We start from the raw sequence: 21,647 nt of genomic DNA, 5'->3' as shown, positions 1-21,647 counted from the left end.
CCTATATCCAAGAATATAACTACTATAATACTGCCTCCTATATACAAGAATATAACTACTATAATACTGCCTCTATATACAAGAATATAACTACTATAATACTGCCCCTATATACAAGAATATAACTACTATAATACTGCCCTCTATACAAGAATATACCTACTATAATACTGCCCCCTATATACAAGAATATAACAACTATAATACTGCCCCCTATATACAAGAATATAACAACTATAATACTGCCCCCTATATACAAGAATATAACTACTATAATACTGCCTCCTATATACAAGAATATACCTACTATAATACTGCCCCCTATATACAAGAATATAACTACTATAATACTGCCGCTATATACAAGTATATAACTACTATAATACTGCCCCCTATATACAAGAATATACCTACTATAATACTGCCCCCTATATACAAGAATATAACTACTATAATACTGCCGCTATATACAAGTATATAACTACTATAATACTGCCCCTATATACAACAATAGAACTACTATAATACTACTCCTATATACAAGAATATAACTACTATAATACTGCCCCTATATACAAGAATATAACTACTATAATACTGATCCTATATACAAGAATATAACTACTGTAATACTACCCCTATATACAAGAATATAACTACTATAATACTGATCCTATATACAAGAATATAACTACTATAATACTGCCCCCTATATACAAGAATATAACTACTATAATACTGCCCCTATATACAAGAATATAACTACTATAATACTGCCCCTATATACAAGAATATAACTACTATAATACTGCCCCTATATACAAGAATATAACTACTATAATACTGCCCGCTATATACAAGAATATAACTACTATAATACTGCCCCCTATATACAAGAATATAACTACTATAATACTGCCCCCTATATACAAGAATATAACTACTATAATACTGCCCCTATATACAAGAATATAACTACTATAATACTGCCCCATATATACAAGAATATAACTACTATAATACTGCCCCTATATACAAGAATATAACTACTATAATACTGCCCTCTATATACAAGAATATAACTACTATAATACTGCTCCTATATACAAGAATATAACTACTATAATACTGCCCCTATATACAAGAATATAACTACTATAACACTGCCCCTATATACAGGAATATAACTACTATAATACTGCCCCCTATATACAAGAATATAACTACTATAATACTGCCCCTATATACAAGAATATAACTACTATAATACTACCCCTATATACAAGAATATAACTACTATAATACTGCTCACTATATACAAGAATATAACTACTATAATACTGCACCCTATATACAGGAATATAACTACTATAATACTGCCCCCTATATACATGAATATAACTACTATAATACTGCCTCCTATATACAGGAATATAACTACTATAATACTGCTCCTATATACAAGAATATAACTACTATAATACTGCTCCATATATACCAGAATATATACACGGCGGAGCAGTCACTCTTTCTATCCTCTGTTACCTACATGGGTAAGTCCTTTGATCTGACCAGTTAACTTTATGCAATGCACTCTCTTTGATCATGTTTGAAGGGTGGTCTATACAACTATGTTTACATGCTTGCCCATGCATTACAGTTAGTAACAGTCTGTGAGTGCGGACTCCGTCATTTTACTAGAGTCATACTTGTTTGTTCATTTTTAACTTATACGATGTTTGTCTAATAAAATTAACAATTTTTATATTGATACATTGGCGTTAAAGGCTCTTGAATTGTCTCTCTGTGCTATATCAATCAGTATATGGAGCTGCCTAGACTATTTGGGGGGACAGTAGTGGTTTAAACAGTCTCCAGCCGTTAATACAATTTTGTTTGGAGTCTATATATTGATTCCCATATATACCAGAATATAACTACTATAATACTGCCCCATATATACAAGAATATAACTACTATAATGCTGCTCCTATATACAAGAATATAACTACTATAATACTGCCCCTATATACAAAAATATAACTACTATAATACTGCCCTATATACAAGAATATAACTACTATAATACTGCCCCTATATACAAGAATATAACTACTATAATACTGCTCCTATATGCAAGAATATAACTACTATAATACTGCCCCTATATACAAGAATATAACTACTATAATACTGCTCCTATATACAAGAATATAAGTACTATAATACTGTCTCTATATACAAGAATATAAGTACTATAATACTGCCCCTATATACAAGAATATAAGTACTGTAACACTGCCCTCTATTATACAAGAATATAACTACTATAATACTGCTCCCTATATACAGGAATAAAACTACTATAATACTGCTCTTATATACAAGAATATAACTACTATAATACTGCTCCCTATAGACAAGAATATAACTACTATAATACTGCTCCTATATACAAGAATATAACTACTATAATACTGCTCCCTATATACAGGAATATAACTACTATAATACTGCTCTTATATACAAGAATATAACACTATAATACTGCTCCCTATATACAAGAACATAACTACTATACTACTGCTCCTATATACAAGACTATAACTACTATAATAGTGCCCCTATATACAAGAATATAAATACTATAATACTGCCCCTATATACAAGAATATAACTACTATACTACTGCACCCTATATACAAGAATATAACTACTATAATACTGCTCCTATATACAAGAATATAACTACTATAATACTGCCCCCTATATACAAGAATATAACTACTATAATACTGCTCCTATATACAAGAATATAACTACTATAATACTGCTCCTATATACAAGAATATAACTACTATAATACTGCCCCTATATACAAGAATATAACGACTATAATACTGCTCCTATATACAAGAATATAACTACTATAATACTGCCTCCTATTTACAAGAATATAACTACTATAATACTGCTCCTATATACAAGAATATAACTACTATAATAGTGCCCCCTATATGCAAGAATATAACTACTATACTACTGCACCCTATATACAAGAATATAACTACTATAATACTGCCCCCTATATACAAGAATATAACTACTATACTACTGCACCCTATATACAAGAATATAACTACTATAATACTGCCCTCTATATACAAGAATATAACTACTATAATACTGCCTCCTATATACAAGAATATAACTACTATATTACTGCCCCTATATACAAGAATAGAACTACTATAATACTACCCCCTATATACAAGAATATAACTACTATAATACTGCCCCCTATATACAAGAATATAACTACTATAGTACTGCTCCTATATACAAGAATATAACTACTATAATACTGCCCTATATACAAGAATATAACTACTATAATACTGCTCCTATATACAAGAATATAACTACTATAATACTGCCCCCTATATACAAGAATATAACTACTATAATACTGCCCTATATACAAGAATATAACTACTATAATACTGCCCTATATACAAGAATAGAACTACTATAATACTACCCCCTATATACAAGAATATAACTACTATAATACTGCCCCCTATATACAAGAATATAACTACTATAGTACTGCCCTTATATACAAGAATATAACTACTATTATACTGCCCTATATACAAGAATATAACTACTATAATACTGCTCCCTATATACAAGAATATAACTACTATAATACTGTCCCCCTATATACAAGAATATAACTACTATAATACTGCTCCCTATATACAAGAATATAACTACTATAATACTGTCCCCCTATATACAAGAATATAACTACTATAATACTGCCACCTATATACAAGAATATAACTACTATTATACTGACCCCTATATACAAGAATATAACTACTATAATACTGCATACAAGAATATAACTACTATGATACAGTCTCCTATATACAAGAATATAATTACTATAATACTGCCCCCTATATGCAAGAATATAACTAGTATAATACTGCCTCCTATATACAAGAATATAACTACTATAATACTGCCCTATATACAATATTATAACTATGATACTGCCCCTATATACAAGAATATAACTACTATAATACTGCTCCTATATACAAGAATATAACTACTATAATGCTGCTCCCTATATACAAGAATATAACTACTATAATACTGCCCCCCTATATACAAGAATATAACTACTATAATACTGCCCCTATATACAAGAATATAGCTACTATAATACTGCTCCTATATACAAGAATATAACTACTATAATACTACCCCTATATACAAGAATATAGCTACTATAATACTGCTCCTATATGCAAGAATATAACTACTATAAGGTCATGCCCCCACGCGGCGGAATTCCTCCGCAACTGTCCGCATCAATGCCGCACCTAATCCGGGTTGCGGATTACGGCTGCGGATCTGCCCAAAATGTGCAGTACATTGATGCGGACTAGCTGCTGCGGACTGCGGGAAAAGTGCTTCCCTTCTCTCTATCAGTGCAGGATAGAGAGAAGGGACAGCACTTTCCCTAGTGAAAGTAAACGACTTTCATACTTACCGGCCGTTGTCTTGGTGACGCGTCCCTCTTTCGGCATCCAGCCCTACCGCCCTGGATGATGCGGCAGTCCATGTGACCGCTGCAGCCTGTGATTGGCTGCAGCCGTCACTAAGACTGAAACGTCATCCTGGGAAGCCGGACTGGAGACAGAAGCAGGGAGTTCTCGGTAAGTATGAACTTATATTTTTTTACAGGTTGCTGTATATTGTGATCGGTAGTCACTGTCCAAGGTGCAGAAACAGTTACTGCCGATCACTTAACTCTTTCAGCACCCTGGACAGTGACTATTTACTGACGTCTCCTAGCAACGCTCCCGTAATTCCGGGAGCCCCATTGACTTCCTCAGTCTGGCTGTAGACCTAGAAATACATAGGTCCAGCCAGAATGAAGAAATGTCATGTCAAAAAAGCAAGACGCATCCGCAGCACACATAACATGTGCATGACAGCTGCGGACTTCATTGCGGAATTTAGAATCTCCATTGAAGTCAATGGAGAAATTCCGCCATGAGTCCGCAACCAGTCCGCCACTGCTCCGCAACAGACAGAGCATGCTGCGGACACCAAATTCCGCTCCGCAGCGGAATTTTACTAAACGTCTAAACGAACACTTCTAAATAGAAGTGTAAGTCAATGGAGAAACGGCTCCGCTGCGGATTAATGCTGCGGAGTGTCCGCAGCGGAATTCAAGTGCAATTCCGCCACGTGTGAACCCAGCCTAATACTGCCTCCTATATACAAGAATATAACTACTATAATACTGCCACCTATATACAAGAATATAACTACTATTATACTGCCCCCTATATACAAGAATATAACTACTATAATACTGCTCCTATATACAAGAATATAACTACTATAATACTGCCCCTATATACAAGAATATAACTACTATAATACTGCTCTTATATACAAGAATATAACTACTATAATACTACCCCCTATATACAAGACTATAACTACTATAATACTGCCCCCTATATACAAGACTATAACTACTATAATACTGCTATTATATACAAGAATATAACTACTATAATACTGCTCCTATATACAAGAATATAACTACTATAATACTGCCACCTATATACAAGAATATAACTACTATAATACTGCCCCTATATACAAGAATATAACTACTATAATACTGCCTCCTATATACAAGAATATAACTACTATAATACTGCCCTATATACAAGAATATAACTACTATAATACTGCCTCCTATATACAAGAATATAACTACTATATTACTGCCCCTATATACAAGAATATAAGTACTGTAACACTGCCCTCTATTATACAAGAATATAACTACTATAATACTGCTCCCTATATACAGGAATAAAACTACTATAATACTGCCCCTATATACAAGAATATAACTACTATAATACTGCTCTTATATACAAGAATATAACTACTATAATACTGCTCCCTATATACAAGAATATAACTACTATAATACTGCCCCTATATACAAGAATATAACTACTATAATACTGCTCCATATATACAGGAATAGAATTACTATAATACTGCCCCTTATATACAAGAATATAACTACTATAATACTGCCCCTATATACAAGAATATAACTACTATAATACTGCCCATATATACAAGAATATAACTACTATAATACTGCCCATATATACAAGAATATAACTACTATAATACTGCCCCTATATACAAGAATATAACTACTATAATACTGCTCCCTATATACAAGAATATAACTACTATAATACTGCTCCTATATACAAGAATATAACTACTATAATACTGCTGTTAGGGATCTGCCAGGTACTACGTCTAGGTATACACCTGGGATTAATCAATCCACACCTGAGGCCAGACCTGTTCGACTGACACCATCTCCCACCAACCAGGGTGGCAGGCTCAGGAGTGGGAGAGCCTATCGCGGCCTGGTCAGTCGGAGTTAGCTCCACCCCCTGCCCTTTATTACCTGCTGTGTTCTCCTCCTCAGTGCTTGTAATTCTTCTGGATTCCTGGCCCCACTGCTGCTTGCTCCAGCCTGCTTCTGCCGTGCTTCTGCCTTGCTGCAGTTCCGCTTAACCTGCTTTGCTTTGCCTCTGGCTTGCTTCCTCCTCCGTGCTCACTTGGGTATACTCCACTTCATCCTGGTCCGGACTACTCATTCACCGCCCCGTTTCCCTGCGGCGTTCCGTGGCTACTGCCCCTTCCCTTGCGTGTTCCCTGTTTGTTCTCCCGTGCACTTAGACAGCGTAGGGACCGCCGCCCAGTTGTACCCCGTCGCCTAGGGCGGGTCGTTGCAAGTAGGCAGGGACAGGGCAGTGGGTAGATTAGGGCTCACTTTCCCTTCACCTCCTTCCTGCCATTACATAATTACAAGCCCCTACCTAGTCTACCATTTCTCCTACGCTGACGCTATCATGGACCCCCTTGAGACCCTGGCCCAGCAGATGCAGGGCCTCTCCCTACAGGTCCAGGCCCTGGCCCAGAGGGTCAACCAGGGTGACGCTGCCTTGGTAGTTCCCCTCACCTCACCTCTAGAACCCGACCTCAAGTTACCTGACCGGTTCTCAGGGGACCGTAAGACGTTTCTCTCCTTCCGGGAGAGTTGCAGACTGTATTTCCGCCTAAAACCCCACTCCTCAGGTTCCGAGAACCAGCGGGTGGGTATCATCATATCCCGACTCCAGGAAGGGCCCCAAGAGTGGGCCTTCTCCTTGGCTCCTGACGCCCCTGAACTTTCCTCTGTTGATCGTTTTTTCTCTGCCCTCGGACTCATTTACGACGAGACTGACAGGACTGCTTTAGCCGAGAGTCAGCTGGCGACCTTACGTCAGGGTAGGAGACCGGTGGAGGAATACTGTTCTGATTTTAGAAAGTGGTGCGTAGCTTCTCGATGGAACGATCCGGCCCTAAGGTGCCAGTTTAGGTTAGGATTATCTGACGCCCTGAAGGATCTGCTGGTTAGCTACCCCTCTTCTGACTCCCTTGACCAGGTTATGGCCCTAGCAGTACGACTTGACCGACGTCTCAGGGAACGTCAGCTTGAACGCTTCAATGTGCTCCCCTCTTACTTTCCTGCGATCCCCCCCCGAGGTCCCGTCTCCTCGCCCCTCCACGGAGGACTCGGAGGTACCTATGCAACTTGGGGCCTCCATGTCCCCTCGACAACGTAGGGAGTTTCGCAGAATGAATGGTCTCTGCTTCTACTGTGGGGACGACAAGCATCTACTGAACACCTGTCCCAGGCGCAAGAATAAACAGCCGGAAAACTTCCGCGCCTAAGTGATCATCGGGGAGGTCACTTGGGCGAACAGGTATTTCCCGTTAATGTGAAACGCAATAAAATTTTGCTTCCCTTTCAGGTCTCGTTTGCTGGCCGGTCTGCCACGGGCAGTGCTTTCGTGGATTCTGGCTCATCTGCTAATATCATGTCTGTGGAATTTGCTATGTCTCTAAAGATGCCATTTATTGATTTGCCTTATCCTATCCCTGTTGTAGGTATCGACTCAACTCCCCTTGCTAATGGTTATTTTACTCAGCATACCCCTGTTTTTGAACTCCTTGTTGGCTCCATGCATTTGGAGCAGTGCTCTGTACTGGTGATGCAGGGATTATCGTCTGATCTGGTATTAGGTCTTCCCTGGTTGCAGTTGCATAATCCCACGTTTGATTGGAATACTGGGGATCTCACCAAATGGGGTAGTGAATGTCTTATGTCATGTCTTTCTGTTAACTCTATTTCTCCCCGGGAGGAGGTAAACACGCTACCTGAGTTTGTTCAGGACTTCGCCGATGTGTTTTCTAAGGAGGCCTCCGAGGTGTTGCCCCCCCATAGAGATTACGATTGCGCCATCGATTTGGTGCCTGGTGCCAAGCTTCCTAAGGGTAGGATATTTAATCTTTCATGTCCTGAACGTGAAGCTATGAGGGTGTATATCCAAGAATGCCTGGCCAAGGGTTTCATTCGCCCCTCGACTTCTCCTGTAGGTGCTGGCTTCTTCTTCGTGGGGAAGAAGGATGGTGGTCTTAGGCCGTGCATTGATTATCGTAACCTGAATAAGGTCACCGTAAGGAACCAGTACCCACTTCCTTTGATTCCGGATCTTTTTAATCAGGTTCAGGGAGCCCAATGGTTTTCTAAGTTCGATCTACGGGGGGCATATAACCTTATCCGCATCAAAGAGGGGGATGAGTGGAAAACTGCGTTCAACACACCCGAGGGTCATTTCGAATACCTGGTCATGCCCTTTGGGTTGTGTAATGCCCCTGCTGTCTTCCAGAATTTTATTAATGAAATCCTGAGAGATTACATGGGTAATTTTCTTGTTGTGTACCTTGATGACATACTGGTGTTTTCCAAGGACTGGTCCTCCCACGTGGAGCATGTCAGGAAGGTGCTCCAGGTCATTCGGGAGAATAATCTGTTTGCTAAGACTGAAAAATGTGTCTTTGGGGTACAGGAGATACCATTTTTAGGGCAAATCCTCACTCCTCATGAATTCCGCATGGACCCTGCCAAGGTTCAGGCTGTGGCGGAATGGGTCCAACCTGCCTCCCTTAAGGCGTTACAGTGTTTTTTAGGTTTCGCCAACTATTACAGGAGATTTATTGCCAACTTCTCGGTCGTCGCTAAGCCTCTTACGGACCTTACTCGCATGGGTGCTGATGTCCTCCATTGGCCCCCTGAGGCCGTCCAGGCCTTTGAGACCCTCAAGAAGTGCTTTATCTCGGCCCCCGTGCTGATTCAGCCCAACCAAGAGGAGCCATTTATTGTGGAGGTTGACGCATCCGAGGTGGGAGTGGGGGCCGTCTTGTCCCAGGGTACCAGCTCCCTCACCCATCTCCGCCCCTGTGCTTACTTCTCTAGGAAGTTTTCGCCCACGGAGAGTAATTATGATATTGGCAACCGCGAACTTCTAGCCATTAAATGGGCTTTTGAAGAGTGGCGGCACTTCCTGGAGGGGGCCAGACACCAGGTAACGGTCCTTACGGATCACAAGAATCTGGTTTTCCTAGAATCGGCCCGGAGGCTTAATCCTAGACAAGCTCGGTGGGCACTATTCTTTACCAGATTTAATTTCTTGGTTACCTATAGGGCTGGGTCCAAGAATATTAAGGCTGATGCCCTGTCACGTAGTTTCATGGCCAATCCTCCTTCCGAGAAGGATCCTGCTTGTATTTTACCCCCTGGTATAATCGTTTCTGCCACGGATTCTGATTTGGCTTCTGATATCGCGGCTGATCAGGGTGCAGCTCCCGGGAACGTCCCGGGGGACAAACTGTTTGTTCCCCTGCAATACCGGCTAAGGGTACTCAGGGAAAACCATGACTCCGCTCTATCTGGTCATCCTGGCATCTTGGGCACCAAACACCTCATTACCAGAAACTATTGGTGGCCTGGGTTGCCTAAAGACGTTAGGACTTACGTCGCCGCATGTGAGGTTTGCGCTAGGTCCAAAACCCCTAGGTCCCGACCTGCGGGCCTACTACGTTCCTTGCCCATTCCCCAGAGACCTTGGACCCATATCTCCATGGATTTTATCACTGATTTGCCTCCATCTCAGGGCAAGTCGGTGGTGTGGGTGGTAGTAGACCGCTTCAGCAAGATGTGCCACTTTGTGCCCCTTAAGAAGCTACCTAACGCCAAGACGTTAGCTTCTTTGTTTGTGAAACACATCCTGCGTCTCCATGGGGCCCCAGTCAATATCGTTTCTGACAGGGGGGTACAATTTGTTTCCTTATTTTGGAGAGCTTTTTGTAAAAAGTTGGAGATTGATCTGTCCTTCTCCTCCGCCTTCCATCCCGAAACTAATGGCCAAACGGAAAGGACTAACCAATCCCTGGAACAATATTAAAGTTGTTTCATCTCTGACTGTCAATTCGATTGGGTCTCATTCCTTCCCCTTGCTGAATTTTCCCTGAATAACCGGGTCAGTAACTCGTCAGGGGTCTCCCCGTTTTTCTGTAATTTCGGGTTTAACCCAAGGTTCTCCTCCGTTTCCCCTGGTTGTTCCAATAATCCTGAGGTAGAGGATGTTCATCGGGAACTGTGCACTGTCTGGGCCCAGGTTCAGAAGAACCTAGAGGCGTCCCAGAGCGCACAAAAGATTCAGGCGGATAGTAGACGTTCTGCTAACCCCCGGTTTGTCGTCGGGGATTTGGTTATGTTGTCGTCCAGGAACTTGCGCCTTAAGGTCCCGTACAGGAAGTTTGCTCCCCGATTTATTGGACCTTATAAGATCATTGAAGTCCTCAACCCTGTATCCTTCCGTCTGGAGCTGCCCCCATCCTTTCGCATACATGACGTCTTCCATGCCTCCCTCCTTAAACGCTGCTCCCCGTCCTGGTCCCCCTCGAGGAAACCTCCTGTTCCCGTTCTCACCCCTGAGGGGGTGGAATTCGAGGTGGCCAAGATTGTGGACAGTAGGATGGTCCAGGGCTCCCTCCAGTACCTGGTCCATTGGAGAGGGTACGGGCCGGAGGAGAGGACTTGGGTACCTGCCCGTGATGTTCACGCTGGGGTATTGATCAGGAGGTTCCATCTTCTCTTCCCTACTAAACCGGGACCTCTTAGTAAGGGTCCGGTGGCCCCTCATAAAAGGGGGAGTACTGTTAGGGATCTGCCAGGTACTACGTCTAGGTATACTCCTGGGATTAATCAATCCACACCTGAGGCCAGACCTGTTCGACTGACACCATCTCCCACCAACCAGGGTGGCAGGCTCAGGAGTGGGAGAGCCTATCGCGGCCTGGTCAGTCGGAGTTAGCTCCGCCCCCTGCCCTTTATTACCTGCTGTGTTCTCCTCCTCAGTGCTTGTAATTCTTCTGGATTCCTGGCCCCACTGCTGCTTGCTCCAGCCTGCTTCTGCCGTGCTTCTGCCTTGCTGCAGTTCCGCTTAACCTGCTTTGCTTTGCCTCTGGCTTGCTTCCTCCTCCGTGCTCACTTAAGTATACTCCACTTCATCCTGGTCCGGACTACTCATTCACCGCCCCGTTTCCCCGCGGCGTTCCGTGGGCGACTGCCCCTTCCCTTGCGTGTTCCCTGTTTGTTCTCCCGTGCACATAGACAGCGTAGGGACCGCCGCCCAGTTGTACCCCGTCGCCTAGGGCGGGTCGTTGCAAGTAGGCAGGGACAGGGCGGTGGGTAGATTAGGGCTCACTTTCCCTTCACCTCCTTCCTGCCATTACAACTGCTCCCTATATACAGGAATATAACTACTATAATACTGCTCTTATATACAAGAATATAACACTATAATACTGCTCCCTATATACAAGAACATAACTACTATACTACTGCTCCTATATACAAGAATATAACTACTATAATAGTGCCCCCTATATACAAGAATATAACTACTATACTACTGCACCCTATATACAAGAATATAACTACTATAATACTGCCCCCTATAGACAAGAATATAATTACTATACTACTGCACCCTTTATACAAGAATATAACTACTATAATACTGCCCTCTATATACAAGAATATAACTACTATAATACTGCTCCTATATACAAGAATATAACTACTGTAATACTGCCCCCTATATACAAGAATATAACTACTATAATACTGCCCCCTATATACAAGAATATAACTACTATAATACTGCCCCTAAATACAATAATATAACTACTATAATACTGCTCCTATATACAAGAATATAACTACTATAATACTGCCCCCTATATACAAGAATATAACTACTATAATACTGCCACTATATACAAGAATATAACTACTATAATACTGCCACTATATACAAGAATATAACTACTATAATACTGCTCCTATATACAAGAATATAACTACTATAATACTGCCTCCTATATACAAGAATATAACTACTATAATAATGCTCCTATACACAAGAATATAACTACTATAATACTGCCCCCTATATACAATAATATAACTACTATAATACTACCTCCTATATACAAGAATATTACTACTATAATACTGCTCCTATATACAAGAATATAACTACTATAATACTGCCCCTATATACAAGAATATAACTACTATAATACTGCCCCTATATACAAGAATATAACTACTATAATACTGCCCCTATATACAAGAATATAACTACTATAATACTGCTCCTATATACAAGAATATAACTACTATAATACTGCCCCCTATATACAAGAATATAACTACTATAATACTGCCCCCTATATACAAGAATATAACTACTATAATACTGCCCCCTATATACAAGAATATAACTACTATAATACTGCTCCTATATACAAGAATATATCTACTATAATACTGCCTCTATATACAAGAATATAACTACTATAATACTGCCCCTATATACAAGAATATAACTACGATCATAATGCCCCTATATACAAGAATATAACTACTATAATACTGTCCCCTATATACAAGGATATAACTACTATAATACTGCCCCTATATACAAGAATATAACTACTATAATACTGCTCCTATATACAAGAATATAACTACTATAATACTGCTCCCTATATACAAGAATATAACTACTATAATACTGCTCCTATATACAAGAATATAACTACTATAATACTGCTCCTATATACAAGAATATAACTACTATAATACTGCCCCTATATACAAGAATATAACTACTATAATACTGCCTCCTATATACAAGAATATAACTACTATAATACTGCCCCTATATACAAGAATATAACTACTATAATACTGCCTCCTATATACAAGAATATAACTACTATAATACTGCCCCCTATATACAAGAATATAGCTACTATAATACTGCCCCTATATACAAGAATATACCTACTATAATACTGCTCCCTATATACAAGAATATAACTACTATAATACTGCTCCCTATATACAAGAATATAACTACTATAATACTGCTCCTATATACAAGAATATAACTACTATAATACTGCTCCTATATACAAGAATATAACTACTATAATACTGCTCCTATATATAAGAATATAACTACTATAATACTGCTCCCTATATACAAGAATATAACTACTATAATACTGCCCCTATATACAAGAATATAACTACTATAATACTGCCTCCTATATACAAGAATATAACTACTATAATACTGCCCCCTATATACAAGAATATAGCTACTATAATACTGCCTCCTATATACAAGAATATAACTACTATAATACTTCCCCCTATATACAAGAATATAGCTACTATAATACTGCCCCTATATACAAGAATATACCTACTATAATACTGCCCCCCTATATACAAGAATATAACTACTATAATACTGCTCCTATATACAAGAATATAACTACTATAATACTGCTCCTATATACAAGAATATAACTACTATAATACTGCCCATATATACAAGAATATAACTACTATAATACTGCCCCTATATACAAGAATATAAATACTATAATACTGCCCCTATATACAAGAATATAACTACTATAATACTGCTCCTATATACAAGAATATAACGACTATAATACTGCTCCCTATATACAAGAATATAACTACTATAATACTGCTCCTATATACAAGAATATAACTACTATAATACTGCTCCTATATACAAGAATATAACTACTATAATACTGCCCCTATATACAAGAATATAACTACTATAATACTGCCTCCTATATACAAGAATATAACTACTATAATACTGCCCCTATATACAAGAATATAACTACTATAATACTGCTCCTATATACAAGAATATAACTACTATAATACTGCCTCCTATATACAAGAATATAACTACTATAATAATGCTCCTATACACAAGAATATAACTACTATAATACTGCCCCCTATATACAATAATATAACTACTATAATACTACCTCCTATATACAAGAATATTACTACTATAATACTGCTCCTATATACAAGAATATAACTACTATAATACTGCCCCTATATACAAGAATATAACAACTATAATACTGCCCCTATATACAAGAATATAACTACTATAATACTGCTCCTATATACAAGAATATAACTACTATAATACTGCTCCTATATACAAGAATATAACTACTATAATACTGCCCCTATATACAAGACTATAACAACTATAATACTGCCCCTATAAACAAGACTATAACTACTATAATACTGCCCCCTATACACAAGAATATAACTACTATAATACTGCCCCTATATACAAGAATATAACTACTATAATACTGCTCCTATATACAAGAATATAACGACTATAATACTGCTCCCTATATACAAGAATATAACTACTATAATACTGCTCCTATATACAAGAATATAACTACTATAATACTGCTCCTATATACAAGAATATAACTACTATAATACTGCCCCTATATACAAGAATATAACTACTATAATACTGCCTCCTATATACAAGAATATAACTACTATAATACTGCCCCTATATACAAGAATATAACTACTATAATACTGCCTCCTATATACAAGAATATAACTACTATAATACTGCTCCTATATACAAGAATATAACTACTATAATACTGCCTCCTATATACAAGAATATAACTACTATAATAATGCTCCTATACACAAGAATATAACTACTATAATACTGCCCCCTATATACAATAATATAACTACTATAATACTACCTCCTATATACAAGAATATTACTACTATAATACTGCTCCTATATACAAGAATATAACTACTATAATACTGCTCCTATATACAAGAATATAACTACTATAATACTGCCCCTATATACAAGAATATAACTACTATAATACTGCCCCTATATACAAGAATATAACTACTATAATACTGCCCCTATATACAAGAATATAACTACTATAATACTGCCCCTATATACAAGAATATAAATACTATAATACTGCCCCTATATACAAGAATATAACTACTATAATACTGCTCCTATATACAAGAATATAACGACTATAATACTGCTCCCTATATACAAGAATATAACTACTATAATACTGCTCCTATATACAAGAATATAACTACTATAATACTGCTCCTATATACAAGAATATAACTACTATAATACTGCTCCTATATACAAGAATATAACTACTATAATACTGCTCCTATATATAAGAATATAACTACTATAATACTGCTCCCTATATACAAGAATATAACTACTATAATACTGCTCCTATATACAAGAATATAACTACTATAATACTGCTCCTATATACAAGAATATAACTACTATAATACTGCCCCTATATACAAGAATATAACTACTATAATACTGCCTCCTATATACAAGAATATAACTACTATAATACTGCTCCTATATACAAGAATATAACTACTATAATACTGCCCCTATATACAAGAATATCACTACTATAATACTGCCCCCTATATACAAGAATATAACTACTATAATACTGCCCCTATATACAAGAATATAACTACTATAATACTGCCTCCTATATACAAGAATATAACTACTATAATACTGCCCCCTATATACAAGAATATAGCTACTATAATACTGCCCCTATATACAAGAATATACCTACTATAATACTGCCCCCCTATATACAAGAATATAACTACTATAATACTGCTCCTATATACAAGAATATAACTACTATAATACTGCTCCTATATACAAGAATATAACTACTATAATACTGCCCATATATACAAGAATATAACTACTATAATACTGCCCCTATATACAAGAATATAAATACTAGAATACTGCTCCTATATACAAGAATATAACAACTATAATACTGCCCCTATATACAAGAATATAACTACTATAATACTGCTCCTATATACAAGAATATAACTACTATAATACTGCTCCCTATATACAAGAATATAACTACTATAATACTGCCCATATATACAAGAATATAACTACTATAATACTGCTCCCTATATACAAGAATATAACTACTATAATACTGCCCCTATATACAAGACTATAACGACTATAATACTGCCCCTATAAACAAGACTATAACTACTATAATACTGCCCCCTATATACAAGAATATAACTATAATACTGCCCCCTATATGCAATAATATAACTATAATACTGCCCCCTATGGGTAAGGCTGGGTTCACACGAGCACATTAACGTCCGTAATGGACGGACGTATTTCGGCCGCTAATCCCGGACCGAACTCAGTGCAGGGAGCCGGGCTCCTAGCATCATAGTTATGTACGATGCTAGGAGTCCCTGCCTCTCTGCAGGACAACTGTCCCGTACTGTAATCATGTTTTCAGTACGGGACAGTAGTTCCACGGAGAGGCAGGGACTCCTAGCGTCGTACATTACTATGATGCTAGGAGCCCGGCTCCCTGCACTGTGTTCGGTCCGGGATTAGCGGCCGAAATACGTCCGTCCATTACGGACGTTAATGTGCTCGTGTGAACCCAGCCTTAGGGTGTTATTTCTTGTATAATATTTCCTGATTTCTCCTCCTTCTTGTCTTCTCTCCCCACATTTTGTGTCTTCAGTGAAACAGTTAAATATTTGGTGATCTGTGATGTTCTGCCACAAGCTGAGCGCAGATTATAAATATCCTGACACCATTATAGGGAGATTAATGCTGTGCCGCTCCCCGTGCCTCGTACAATGTCTGTCACTGTTGTGCGGCTCCGTACGCTCCGGATATTTTTACCATACATAAAACAGACTTTCAATTTCATTAGTGGAGCTACAATCCCTTGTAATTGTTGTCGTCCTGATTCCGCCTTGAACCAGTTCTGGATTTTTTTCCCGCTTCTATTGTCCTCCACTACAATATGGATAGAAATAATCGCGTCTCACGCAGCTTTGTCTTCTCTGATGCGCAAGCGACGCCTTCGTCTTTTTTCAAAAAAATAATCTAAATTATTTCTGCCAGAGAAGCGCAGCTCAGAACTCGGAGATTGTATGAACCAGACAGAAAAAAATCCTCTCTTGTAAGAATACATTTTGTAATTAAATATAATTTATAGATCTGTAGCCACAAAGACTGCGGAATGATCAGGTGGAGCGATAGTCCTGAAGGTGGAGCGATAGTCCTGAAGGTGGAGCGATAGTCCTGAAGGTGGAGCGATAGTCCTGAAGGTGGAGCGATAGTCCTGAAGGTGGAGCGATAGTCCTGAAGGTGGAGCGATAGTCCTGAAGGTGGAGCGATAGTCCTGAAGGTGGAGCGATAGTCCTGAAGGTGGAGCGATAGTCCTGAAGGTGGAGCGATAGTCCTGAAGGTGGAGCGATAGTCCTGAAGGTGGAGCGATAGTCCTGAAGGTGGAGCGATAGTCCTGAAGGTGGAGCGATAGTCCTGAAGGTGGAGCGATAGTCCTGAAGGTGGAGCGATAGTCCTGAAGGTGGAGCGATAGTCCTGAAGGTGGAGCGATAGTCCTGAAGGTGGAGCGATAGTCCTGAAGGTGGAGCGATAGTCCTGAAGGTGGAGCGATAGTCCTGAAGGTGGAGCGATAGTCCTGAAGGTGGAGCGATAGTCCTGAAGGTGGAGCGATAGTCCTGAAGGTGGAGCGATAGTCCTGAAGGTGGAGCGATAGTCCTGAAGGTGGAGCGATAGTCCTGAAGGTGGAGCGATAGTCCTGAAGGTGGAGCGATAGTCCTGAAGGTGGAGCGATAGTCCTGAAGGTGGAGAGATAGTCCTGAAGGTGGAGAGATAGTCCTGAAGGTGGAGCGATAGTCCTGAAGGTGGAGCGATAGTCCTGAAGGTGGAGCGATAGTCCTGAAGGTGGAGCGATAGTCCTGAAGGTGGAGCGATAGTCCTGAAGGTGGAGCGATAGTCCTGAAGGTGGAGCGATAGTCCTGAAGGTGGAGCGATAGTCCTGAAGGTGGAGCGATAGTCCTGAAGGTGGAGCGATAGTCCTGAAGGTGGAGCGATAGTCCTGAAGGTGGAGCGATAGTCCTGAAGGTGGAGCGATAGTCCTGAAGGTGGAGAGAGGATCCAGGACTGCGTCGAGTATTGTCATATATTTCATTATACCACTTTCATATATTGGGTACTAGGTGCTGTATACATCAGGACTGTCCCATTTTTACCGATTTAATATGGGGGCACATACTTATTGAAAGGTAGTTAATAGTGTTTTCGCTGAAAACGTTGCGAATCTGCAGCAACATTTGCATATTTGTCAGGTAATTCAGACGTTGCAGATATCACAGCGGACTTGCCGCAGATTTCCGTTTTTGCATTGCAAAGGCTGAAATCCGCAGTGAAATTCCGCATCTCCGTAACATTCAGTGCATGCTGCGGAGGGAAAATTCTGCACCGCAGCCTATGGTCCGCAGTTATTTTCTCCAACTAAGTTTCCTAAAAATGTATAGAAAGAAATGTAAAAAACGGCCGCAGCGGAATTCCACTGCGGACTGACCGCCACGTGTGAACGTGCCCTTATGACTAAACACAGTCACTTTGCCCCACGTGTATCCTTGGGTTTAGCTATAGTGGCTGCAGAGTGACACCTGACAGAACGTGACAGCGCTCATCAGATTTGGATATTGTGCTGTATAGTCCCTGGTGGGCTAGTGGGTGTAATAATAATAATAAAATCCTGGTATCTAGAGGGTTAATGAATAATATTATGACCGTTTAGTGGGTTATTATATATTGTCGTTGAGATTTTGGGGGCATCACTTCTGCCTGGAGGGTTTATGGTAATTCTCCTGGTGTCTAGTGGATGATTTATAATATCGATGGTGAAATCGGTGATTAGTTATGGGGACTATAGACGTCCTGGATGTTTAGTAATAAGTTTATATAGAATATAATATAGATACTTGTAGCAGAATAAAAAAACAATATTACCGATGAGCAATGTTATTATCAAGTGTTTAGTGAGTCAATCACATCCCGGATATCGAGGGGCTGCTGGGGTCATAATGATGATATCCCTGGTATCTAGTGGGTTAATATATGTATACCTGGTGTCTAGTGGGGTCAGCAATATCCCTGTAGTGGATAACAATAAATATCCCCGGCATCTAGTGGGTTAATAATAACCCTGGTGGCCCACTGAGCCCTTTCCTGTGAGGGTTCCAGATTGACCCCGTTCTGCGGCCCCTTTCTGCCCCGTTCAGAGGTTTTGTTACAATGTGTCCAGTCTACACTATTCTCTTTCTAGATTACATATCTCTCTTCTGTCCTGGACTACAGGCTGATACATTGCAACAAGCACATCAGCTGCAAGAGCAGTACTAGGACAGCGCAGGTCTTCAGCCTCTGATACATGAGATACTGCACCCGCTGGAAGAAATCATGGTATGACTTCATGGGGGTAATCACCGAGGAATGGAAAGTTCTTTCACTTTCTAAAATACTTCATGTTTCAATGTCTCACTGTTTTCAAGATCTCTACTTGCTGTCAATAAATGGAAACAATATATATTTAAATTGCATTCAGAGTCTGAAAACGTGTAGCAGAGCTCACACAGCTGATGGACTTGTTACAATGTATCATGGTGTAGTCCAGAACGGGAGAGAGATTTGTAATCCAGAAAGAGAATAGACTTGGATACACGGTAACATATCCTCTGTGTGAGCAGGACTAGGTAAACCTTTGTATGTAAAAAAATTCTATGTGTGTTCTCATTAATTGACAGCAAGCAAAGGTATTGAAAATGGTGAGGAATTGAAACAGAAGTCCATTAGAAAGTTGTAGAACTAACTGGATAAGAGAATTATATGTTGTTATTTCTCTTTTCTGATAATTGGTTCGGTGCAAATAACACTTTTGCCTGCGGTTTCGGGGGTCACCGTCTGACGTTTATCCCCTGAGCGGACCCCAGCGGTGAAATTGTACATTTCAGCAGTGAATTAGTAAATTGTGTAGAGGGGTCGTACGGACGTGTCAGTGCAGCGTATATACGACCCATCATAGGATGAAAAATGTCACGATTTTATAATAGACTTTGCAATTCAATTCTCTGCTTGGTGTCAGTGAGTGGAATTTATGACCTAGACCTGCTCACACAGCTGAGGGTTTCTTCTGCAGTATAAAGTGTAGGTAATAACCTCTGGACTCCATGCTGATAGCTGCACTGATACATTGTAACAAGCCTATCAGCTGTGTGAGCAGGATTAGGTTCCCAACTTCTAAATGGAAACAATCAATGGTTTTATTCACTGACAGCAATCAGAGCATTTTCAGAGATAAATCCTGGTCTGTCTCCAGAGATTAGGGAAAGATAGTGAAGCCGTGACCACTGGTATGCTGTCGTCCCCCTTGCATGGTTACTATTGTTGTGGAGGCGCTGGGCAGGTCCACACTGATGGGGAAAAAACATCCGTCTTTGGGCGGAGAAAGGTGGAGACAGAATAAACTACTCACATGATGAATGACTTTAATCTGTAGAGATGCGGCGTCCAGGTCGTAGAGTTCACCTGAGGACAAGACACAGGTTATGTCAGAGCAGCTTTTACATAGATACCATATAACAAAGCCAAAACGAGCCCCCCAAAGTTTTTGTAAACCCCCCCCCCCCCCCCCCATGAAATCAATGATCAGTAGAGTCAATGTGCCTCATGATGAGATTGTCAAGAATTAGAAACACACGGCTACTTCCTTCCAAAAACAGCGCCACATCTGTCCACTGGCTGTGTGCGGTATTACAGCCGGACTCCATTAAAGTGAATGGGGCTGAGCTGCAAAGTCACACACAACCAGCAGACAGTTGTGCCGCTGTTTTTGGAAGAAAGCCGCCATGTTCTTCTAATCCTGTACAACGACTTCAATGGCTCTAAAATAAAGATAACGATCAATGATCAATCAGATCCGACAAAAGGATTAGTGCAGATCACTCCCAACCTCTAATGATCGTCATTTATGGTCAGATTAGTAAGAAAACCATTGCGTCTATGGCGACCAGTGCTCGGTGTGGATGAGATGGGCGGCTTGAGCGGGGGCCATAACCCCACCCCCTGCGTCCAGGTCAGACGTGAGTCCGAGACTCCACAACTGTGACTAGTTATGAATGTGTGAGACCGTGTAACAGGGAGCTGTACAAATATCAAGAAAGGGGCCTGATGATGCAAGCCCTGCCCCCTTGACTCTTAAGACATCAGACTCTTAAGACATCGGAC

General features: G+C 39.6%; 1 protein-coding gene across 1 annotated transcript in view; it reads right to left on the bottom strand.

The window, feature by feature from the left end:
- Nucleotides 1-21,647, bottom strand: part of LOC142677648 (cGMP-dependent 3',5'-cyclic phosphodiesterase-like) — a 464,994-nt gene that overhangs the window by 34,193 nt on the left and 409,154 nt on the right. The window contains exon 10 of the mRNA XM_075847266.1: nucleotides 20,896-20,948. Within this exon, the coding sequence (XP_075703381.1) occupies nucleotides 20,896-20,948 (53 nt within the window). The remainder of the gene's footprint in view (nucleotides 1-20,895; nucleotides 20,949-21,647) is intronic.

Source organism: Rhinoderma darwinii (genome assembly GCF_050947455.1).
Source record: "Rhinoderma darwinii isolate aRhiDar2 chromosome 2 unlocalized genomic scaffold, aRhiDar2.hap1 SUPER_2_unloc_4, whole genome shotgun sequence".
In the NCBI taxonomy this organism is placed as follows: domain Eukaryota; kingdom Metazoa; phylum Chordata; class Amphibia; order Anura; family Rhinodermatidae; genus Rhinoderma; species Rhinoderma darwinii.
This window is presented reverse-complemented; position numbering and strand designations above follow the sequence as displayed.